The sequence below is a fragment of the Magallana gigas genome, chromosome 9 (assembly GCF_963853765.1).
Source record: "Magallana gigas chromosome 9, xbMagGiga1.1, whole genome shotgun sequence".
Classification (NCBI taxonomy): domain Eukaryota; kingdom Metazoa; phylum Mollusca; class Bivalvia; order Ostreida; family Ostreidae; genus Magallana; species Magallana gigas.
Window position 1 is genome coordinate 22,713,661 of NC_088861.1, and position 9,982 is coordinate 22,723,642.

Sequence of the window (9,982 nt, forward strand, 5' to 3'; positions counted from 1 at the left end):
CTTGGGTTTCTTGGCGTTTGACCTTTCAGCAACACACACGTCTTGCTATCCGTGATCTGTTTAAAACATAACGGACTGTAGGTGTATTCTCTAATATTTCAATAGACTTGGCGATACACATCAGGTTTAGATGCCTATCGCTCACCCCAGTATTAACTTCTTTGAGCGTGCAATGATACACGTCTTTCGCGCCATTGTAAGGGGACAATTCTTTTGACCGACTTCTGTATATGAATTTAATAACTTAAGTATGTTTTGCGAATCTCTCAACATTGTCGGCTTAAGGCTCTAGTATTCACAAACACAAACAAAAGTGAACAAGATCTTGCACTCGATTTTTCTTTAAACATTTAAATATATCTTTATCACTGGAACAAAAACTTTCAGTTTACTACACAAAAGAAATTAATCATTTTAAATGCAAGGTATAACGGGATTATGAGTTCAGATTCAGGATTTCCTCTCGGCGCAGTGGCATTTCTACTCAATAATTTAATCACTGCACATTTTGATTGTGTTGTAAACACTCAAGAATTACACAAAGAATTAATGAATTATTGATCCTTCAGAACGAACGAAGAACAGACGAAAACCACAGTACTTCATCGTCTGGAAACAACGCGGCCAAAAAAATATCCTCTATTTTCTTGCAAACAAACGACAATTTGCATAGTAAGAGAACGCTATGATTGATCACATGAAGAACTTCCTTACTGTAATGAAGGAAACCTGTAACATTTTCTTGTAGAGAAAAGATTCCAATCTTTGAGCAACGTTTAGTCAAAGGCACAAACAAATTTGGTATATCTGCAAGATGAAATAGGTTACCTAGATCTACAATAAGTCATTCACAAAGAGTTAAAATGTAAAATTGAGTGTAATCACAGACTAGTAATTATAAAAAAATGAATTCTAAATATAAATAAAATATATCACAGATGCTATAATTAATACTTTTTATCGGATATCGCACACACAAATCAACTCGGAACAACCTCGGGAAATTTCGTATGCTCTGACGTTATGAACGTGCTGCTTCTGCTGGTTCCGCCGATTTCCTCCGGCTCCTCTCGGATTACCTCGGTGTTTGCACTGTTAACGTCAGGCAAGATGTTCGCATCTTTAACATCTTGAATAATATCGGACGAGCCACCGGGTGACGTGTTAAGATCCTCCGTACTGCTTTCATTTCCTTCCGGTGTTCCCGAGTTGATTTTCAGCGGTAAAATTGGTTCCTTGCTCTCTCCGTATTTGATCTCCTTCTCTCTGTCCAGTCCGGATCTTGATTTCGCTTTACCACTGGAAACACTGACCGAATTGTTATTGGGTTCTTCCAAAGAAAAGGCATCCGCGAAAGTTTTTCCAGTCTCTTGCGTATGTGGTACGTTTGGCACAGAATTCACTTGAGCCTCGTCTGACATCTGAGCGTCCTCGTCCGCGCTCATCTTGTCGCGGCCATGTTGAGCCAGCTCTCCCTCAAGTCTCGTTAACGTCCCGTCAGAATCCCTCGGTGTGAGTTGATCTATCGTTTCCAGTTTGTCCGGGGCGGATCTATGCGATTTATCACGTATTTTCTTCCGTCTGGTGTTCAGTTCCAGACCCTTTTGAATCTCTTTCTCTCCACTCGTCATGCTGATATTCTGGGAGGGGTAATACTTTGCAATTTCAACCGGTGTCATTTCGAATGGAAAATAATCCCGAGATCTCCTGAATCTTCGCAAGTCTACTTCTAGTTGAAACGATAGTTGCCTTTCGACCATTGTTGGAGCACCAAGCTTGCTGAGTATATGTAGTGAGTTAGAGATCCCACCGACCTTGTGGACAGACACAGATACGGGCATTGCATTGTCCATAAGATTGTCATCCTCATCAAAATGAATATGACTCTTGTTTGGTCTTTTGCGTAATGTGGGTATTCCTATTTGAATAGAAGGGAGTGTTCCCTTTCTGTCAAATGCATCATAGAATGGCGTTTTGGGTCTCTCCGTTGAGTTCCTTCTCCTTAACTTGTTAGGGTAATACTTGGCACCATACCCTTGTGGAGGAAGACTAAAGTTCAGCGCTCCATTCTTTTGATACATGGCTTTGAAAGGGGGTATAGGAGAATACTGGTAATGTTTTCTGTTAGACTCACGAACGTTTTTCTCACCTTTTAGATCTATCACTGGGGGATGGTCCATCTCCCTCCGATCCAGTGACTGCTGTAAACCACAGTACACTTTAGTAGGCGCCTCGGCGTCTTGGATCTCCATTAACGTAGTCTTAGTCCTCTCTAAACGTGTAATAAAACCAGGCACAAGACTCTGAGAATGCTCTCTTTTCTTGGGCGCAATGGTTTCCGCTGAAGGATGAATCTTCTGTCGAGATCGAGGCGAATGAGATCCACCGGACGAGCGTGTGGCGCCATTCTCGTTGGAACCGCTCCCGATGATCATTTCTAGTTTGTCGGGGGAGGGGCCCGGGGACGGCGGGGGGTCGTGCTTCTTCTCTATATCCTTATGCTTCCGAACATGGTTGCTAGGTTTGGATGGAGGAAACTGGTTGTAAAATCCGGGTAAACTATTTTCCCTCCGCCATACTTTCTTAACGAAAGGTTTAAGCTCCACGATCGGGAGTGGATCTTTTGAATCATCCTTTTGCGTTTCCTTGGCAACGGATTTTTCCGTTTTCATAAAAGTTTTCTGCCGCTTGTACTCGGTCCTACATGCCCCCACCGCGGAGCTCGGGGTAGAGGACACTGACATGAATTCCGGATAAGATTTACCCACGCTTCTCAAATATTGGGAACATTTTCCGGGGACTCTTATCATTTGAAAATCACTTGTTTAGATCCAGATATTACCTCTAGAATATCCAGTGTCATACTTCAAAGCTTGAACGTCGCCAAAAAACAAATTCCTGAACTTATGTCCCCATGTTCTTCGCAAACGAAAATCTGTGTGTAATTCCGTATGATAGCCTGCCATGTACACCGTCCGTTTAATAATCCACAGCTCGCAGTCTTGTATCAATCTACGATAACAACCGATTGTGCACTGAAGCACTTTAACGCTTCTTTGCGACGAAAAACAAATATAGACAATTTCAGTTGATAATGCCGCGCGATGCCTTTAAATTACAAATCACCGGCAATATAATGAAGGACTGTCGAACGAGGCATATTAAAATCTTCTATCTATCCTCTCAACGTGGTGTTTTAACGACATATCTCACTCACTGAGTATATCACACAATATGCATGTTCGTTAATCCGCTTCTCTTAGCGCTGTGGTAGAACAGAGTATTTAAGCTCTTTTCGGGTTATTTCGGGTCATGTTCACGAACCCCTCTTCGGAAATTGCTTAGTTTCCGCGGCGATCGACTCAGCTTGTACCACCAGCTTCAGATGGTAGTGCTGAACTGTAGCGTCAGTTCGCTCGTATGGCAACAGTAGAAGACCCCGGCGAGCATGAAAGATTCTTGTTGATTGATTTTTAAAGGCGCTTCAACGTTTAAAGTCTAATTGACGAACCTCGTCGCTAAGTGTGTATTTGTCTTTAATAAAAGACCCATTCCGTGTCGGCATTGTTCTTGCATAGAATATGAATTAGAGGGATATTCAATATTTGATTTACAGATGCATAAAAACCTGCGCTGTGAGATATTGGGACACTTGCTTGATCTGGGTTCCATGCGATAGACAGAGTAATTCCATTACACCGTTAGCTATAATTATAAAATATTTTCTGTTGGAGAACGATTTAAATTCTTGTTTAAGTTCGTTTAGGAATTGAGAAGCTTTAGAATTCGTCTAAATGGTTAAAGTAAATAGAATTCAGAAATATTACACCAAACTTTATGCGACCGGGTGCTGTAAGACTTTGTTTATACATTAATTTACCAGATCGAATACGGTAAGGATTCTTTTTCTGAGCGGCCCTTTGAATCGAGTTTCATTAAATAAAACGGGACCTTTCCCTTGTTCCGTTGCTCTATAGGTATTAGCCTTATGCTTTCTATTGAGGGGATAATTGTTCAAAAATGAGCAAACTTGTCTATTGGGGAGTGGGTTGGACAGAGATCGCTTTTATCCGAGTTTGAAAGGAGTCATTGTATCAAGGACGGCGTCTTTTCAGCGAGTAATGTCATCAAATCTAGATTTGTTATCAGTACAGAAATCCCGTACGATCATATTATGTATACAGTTACTATAGCTGGAGACCAACACTACACGGCCAGTGTTGACGACTTTTATTGCGCTGAAACATTTTTGAAACCCGAGTGCTTTTCATATGAACAAGAAATCCTACAGCCATGCAACTGAAGATTTTTTCTGTGAAGGGATAATAAATAATAAAAACACAAAACCCAACCCAGAAAACACAGCCGTAAAAGTTGGACATAAAATAACATCTAATTTGAGCCATGGATAATGAAACGATGTTTAAAAATCGATTCGGTCTCGATAACCGATGTTTTAAATGTCTCTCTGAAGCGTTTTATAAAATATTTTATCTTTCTTTAAATAGGGAGCGTTAAACTGCGATCAACTTAACACTTCCCTGACTGGATAGAATCAATCTACTTTATTGCAAAAAAAGCTGGCTTCCGGTCTTTGACCATGCATGGTGTCTCCCACAGTTCCTTTCTCTCTTTCAGAATTAATTTTCCAAGAAATAAAAAACAAATAATATGCTCCAAGAATAGCATCGTTATTTATGGGTGACAAAAATTGTTGACGTCAAAATCTTCCCCTTTTTTCCAAGAACGTACAACTTGATTCCAAAGAAATCGTATGGATTCATGACATATGTTGTCTACAAATATACAACCAGGATCAGAACCAAAAAGACTGATCTCAAAATCTAAAATTTACATGCTACAATACAAACTCAGTCATAGATTACGGTAGTTTTTCAACTTTTAATGTAACAAACGCCGCTTGACGACAGAATTTAGGGAAATTCCTAGTAAACTGGTATCTTAATAATAAAAATTCGCTTCCATTTACTAGTATTCTCACATCACTTTTCAAACCTTGGAGTTTTTTCACAAAAAAAAGAGGAAGAAGAATACGCTATTAATGCCTGATGTATTCATGTGTTTCATTAAAAGTTTAAAATCGAAGATTTCTTAACTTATCTATAACACATTGTTATAGATAAGTTTAGAAATCTTCGATTTTAAACTTTTAATGTAAAACATGTACCAAAATAGATACCACTCTTCGTTGTATATCTTTATAATATATCACCTATTATACGTTACACTTCGACAGTCGTAAATTCATAGAGTTTATTCAAATAAGACAGAATCATCACAAATGCAAATGCTGAAATTGCACAGCGATATTTATGAGTCTTTATTGGAATCTTTGTGGTAAACCCAGAGCAGGCGTTCAATACCTTTCACTGCTGCTGAGTTCACAATCAACGCTTTGTGGTATGTACCAAGGTCAACCTGCAGATGGCATTTGAACTTAACTCCTCGACGAGGGCACCGTAGAGTAGCGGATTCTTGCTGTGACGTACAATTTATATCAATTATTTATGAGTTCAGACAAACAAAAAGTTCCCGCATTTTTGTAACTTTGATGTTAACAAAGATGTACGAAACAATATCGATTTGACTGTCTTTCAATCATAATATGTTCTGATCGATGGTGTAAAAAAAAGGCTACGAGACAGTTTTTCAAATCTGTACCATCCGAAAAACCTGTGCATAATGTGACCCTGTAATCTAACTCATAAAAATCATCTAAAGGTCAAGGTCACAGATAATAATGCGTAATGTAATAATCTGTATGTACGTGTCACAATGACCTTGACATTAAAACCATTGGTTGAGAATGATTTAAAAAATATTTTAAGTCCTAAATAGAGTAATATATAATTGTATATAGTCGTCATTATATTGTAATTATGAAGGGTGACAGTGATATAGACACTGGATCAAATACACGACTGAAGGGTGACAGTGATATAGACACTGGATCAAATACACGACTGAAGGGTGACAGTGATATAGACACTGTATCAAATACACGACTGAAGGGTGACAGTGATATAGACACTGGATCAAATACACGACTGAAGGGTGACAGTGATATAGACACTGTATCAAATACTCGACTGAAGGGTGGCAGTGATATAGACACTGGATCAAATACACGACTAAAGAATGACAGTGATATAGACACTGTATCAAATACACGACTGAGGAGTGACAGTTATATAGACACCGGATCAAATACACGACTGAAGAGTGACAGTGATATAGACACTGGATCAAATACACGACTGAAGGGTGACAGTGATATAGACACTGGATCAAAAATACGACTGAACAGTGACAGTGATATAGACACTGGATCAAATACACGACTGAGGAGTGACAGTTATATAGACACTGGATCAAATACACGACTGAAGAGTGATAGTGATATAGACACTGGGTCAAATACACGACTGAAGAGTGACAGTTATATAGACACCGGATCAAATACACGACTGAGGAGTGACAGTGATATAGACACTGGATCAAATACAAAAAAGAAGAGTGACAGTTATATATAACATTTTTTATGAAGTTAATCGAATTAGGAATGGGGTGGATTAACTTGTATACATATATTTTATCAACCAATAGTATGACACTGATGATCTATCGAAATATTTTGTAAAAAGACAGCCATCTGTAAAGGGTGAAAATAAAATTATAAAGCCAAGTACAGAGCTTGGCTTGACAAATGGACATTAAAAAACACTGAACCAAAAACCAGAAACAGGCGAAAGTATTCAATAAATGCATAATCATTATTTAATTTACTTTTTTAGGATACTTGTGATGGCAATTTTTCTTCTATATAAATATGTACATGTGTACCAGTTCTTTCACCTATTTGTTATAATCTTTTTTTAAAATTATGATATCAACTGCATTATTTTTTGTATATATGCATTCAATACAAAAAATCCTCTGTTTCTGCATATAACTGTATTTAAGGTAATACTGCGATTTCAGCAAAAAGAATATTCAAAGAATCTAAAAAAAAAAATACCATGAGCCCTTATATAAACATCATAAGAAAGAATCAGAAAAAAAATCCATGAATTATATTTTTCAAGTAGGCATTGATTTTGGACAGACTCTGTGTATAGTGACTTTGATTGATCGGGTTCTGGAGGAGAACTTGATTCCAAGGATCGACATGGCGGAACCATTCAAAGGTTACAAAAAACTCCATTATCTTTCAAAAGAATATGGCACCCAATCAATACACTGCACCGGACATCGCTAAAATATGGTTATTAATCACAATAGCTCCCGAGTACGCGTCAATATTACCTCTAGTTCAAGTTTATTGTAAGGTCGAACTTGCATTGGAATTAACAAAGATGGCGGTAATATATATATATATATATATATATACTTGGTATGAATTGCTAAATTACCCCCCAAGAGATTCGCAGACAAAATTGGAAAGTTGATGAGTACCCGGAATATGAGTTTATGCTATCGTTTAATTGTAGAATAACTGTCCCAAAACAGGTCAATATATAAACGCTCTGGTATATATCGGGATTTTTATTTATGGATGTTTATTTCAGTTTCAAACAAATGTTGCAAATGTCTGGACAAAAAAATTGTGTTGGACACAGCACAAAATATAATTTGAACTTCGGATTTATTTTAATTGTACTATGTTCAAAATACTATAATTAGCTAATGTTTCGTATGCGTTTAGTATGTGACGGGTTGAAAATTAACAAGTATCAAATAAAATCTGGAAAATTAGTGAAATCCGTTATAGAATTTGTATTAATTTCTTGATTGTTCCTGGGCTACAATGGCAGTTCAATTTATTTGTTTTATTCGAATCTTTATCTTATCTTTCCAATAAGGGGGCTTCAACATTTAAGGGTTTGCAAATAAATCCATTCCAGTGTTTATTTACCAAGAGTATCCCCAAATCGAAGGATACATATATAATTTTCTCAAACCAACAGATTCATGTACCATCGGATCTGAACCATATAGAATGCTATGCATGAAGTATGCACTGTTCGTGTTACACCAAAATCCATTTACCCATAAGTGCGATGTTCAAAAAGTTTTATCAATTTCTCCACATAATACCCGTTATCTCGACAATAACAAGCGATTTTGTTAAAAAAGAATCTTTTGTTAAGGACCTAAATTTATATACGAGCCACTATAGATTTAGAAAAAAATAACTTTGTTCGAAAGTGCATCTCATAAAAGCCTTGACAAAAATCTGAAAAGGCTCATGTCATACTTGCATTAACGTTTTCAATAAGCTTGTCAGATTTTGCCAGCGAGATTTTGGTAAATCACCACTTAAGAGGGCAGACAAGTGAGTTTGTCTGGAAAGTCCAATACATTGTGTCCACTGCTAACAATAACATACCCTGGCCGTGTAAACTCCCAAATCTGTTTGACTTCCATTCCAAATGTCAGGGGAATCTCTTGCGCAAACAGAGTCGAAATTGGCGAAAGAAAATGAAGTCTATTGTTATAGGAGCCCACCCCTCCCGCGTATTGTGTACGTCTTAAATCGGCTGGGGTACCTCTCATTTAAGTAATTATTACATGTCGTATAGGTGTAAATATACCGTTCGATTTAAAATATTTTAAATGGAAATTACTCCCCTGTATGTGCAAATTGCACTTTTATAAAGAAATAAAAGACAAGCTGTGCGTTTAATAATTTCACCGCTCCTTTTTGTACACAGGGTTAAAGATTTCATTAACTTTCATAGTTACCGATCGATTGACACTAATTTACAAATAAAAGACATTACATTTTCCTTCTAAATATTTTGTTTCGGCACCAGGTGTTCTTAAATACACATTACATTATCACGAACCGTGACACTGAAATATAATCAAAACACTCTCAAAAATATTCCCGGAGTAAATGTTCACATACTAGTACTGTGCAACAGTTCTGCTCTAGAGATGACATGTTGGATATAATGGCAGGATCAAGAAATGATTTTCGACGAAATCGGTCAAAAATATTGACTTTATTCATTGAAGACCTAAGAACTTTTTGTCGATATTCATATTTATAATTCTGTTTCACTGATTAAATCTCAATGTCAAATAATTCATCACAATGACGCTGTTAAGAAAAAATAGTTTAAATGTGTATAATTTTGGCGACAACCTTTTCACTTGAAATCGAAAATTCAAGTCATACCCCCTATCTCTTTTATAAACTACTCATTATCCAGCAGTAAGAGTATAGAGTACCGTACTCTTCAAGGCCATAGATTACGCGCAATGCATTCACGCACGTGTTGAGAACTTACGTTAGCACTCACTCATGCCATGAGAGGACTCAACTAACACGTGGGTGAATAACACAGAGGTTGATGGACTAATTCTCATCTTGATTAAGTATACTTAGCATTTGGGATTTGGGAGTGGGTGGGGGCAAGAATTCAGGTGGGAGAAGCGAGGTAAGAGATACACAGTTCACAGAGATGGTTGTCTTGACAAGAATTTTATAATGTAATTAAAAAGAAACCAAAAAGATCCAAAAACATTACATTAAGCAGTATTATATAAATAGTGCCTGCTTGGGGGGGGGGGGTAACTGTTGAAATTGACACCCCGAGGAAATTATTGTCATTCGACGCGAAGCGGAGGTTGACAATGGTTTTTGAGGGGTGTCAATTTCAACAGTTACCCTCCCAAACAGGCACTATTTATTTTATTATACTGAATGTGTTAATTTTAGAGAAAATTTTACAAATGAAGTTAATTTTACGGCGAACCGTAGGCGCGTAATTTACGCGCATGTAACAATTCGTTGTGTTACCCGTTGCAAAGTGTGTTGCTAAGGCTGAGGGTAATAGAACGGATTATAAACTGTGTCTAAACCAATCAGATTTCAGTATTTAACATGAAAGTATAATTTTATAAAAAAAAATGTTAAATCTTAAATAGAATTTAAAATCCACAAGGCCTTTCT

The 9,982-nt window shown here is 37.2% G+C and overlaps 2 protein-coding genes across 2 annotated transcripts; one reads left to right on the top strand and one right to left on the bottom strand.

Moving 5' to 3' along the window:
• Positions 1–316: 316 nt before the first annotated feature.
• Positions 317–3,668, bottom strand: LOC136271324 (uncharacterized). Its single transcript, XM_066071136.1, has 2 exons — positions 955–3,668; positions 317–807 (listed from the first exon to the last, which is right to left on the bottom strand). The coding sequence occupies exon 1, from the start codon at positions 2,808–2,810 to the stop codon at positions 981–983; it is 1,830 nt and encodes a 609-aa protein (XP_065927208.1). The 5' UTR covers positions 2,811–3,668; the 3' UTR covers positions 317–807; positions 955–980.
• A 2,232-nt stretch (positions 3,669–5,900) lies between these two features.
• On the top strand, positions 5,901–6,554 carry LOC136271861 (clumping factor B-like). Its single transcript, XM_066072417.1, has one exon. The coding sequence runs from the start codon at positions 5,901–5,903 to the stop codon at positions 6,552–6,554; it is 654 nt and encodes a 217-aa protein (XP_065928489.1).
• The last annotated feature ends 3,428 nt before the right edge of the window (positions 6,555–9,982 follow it).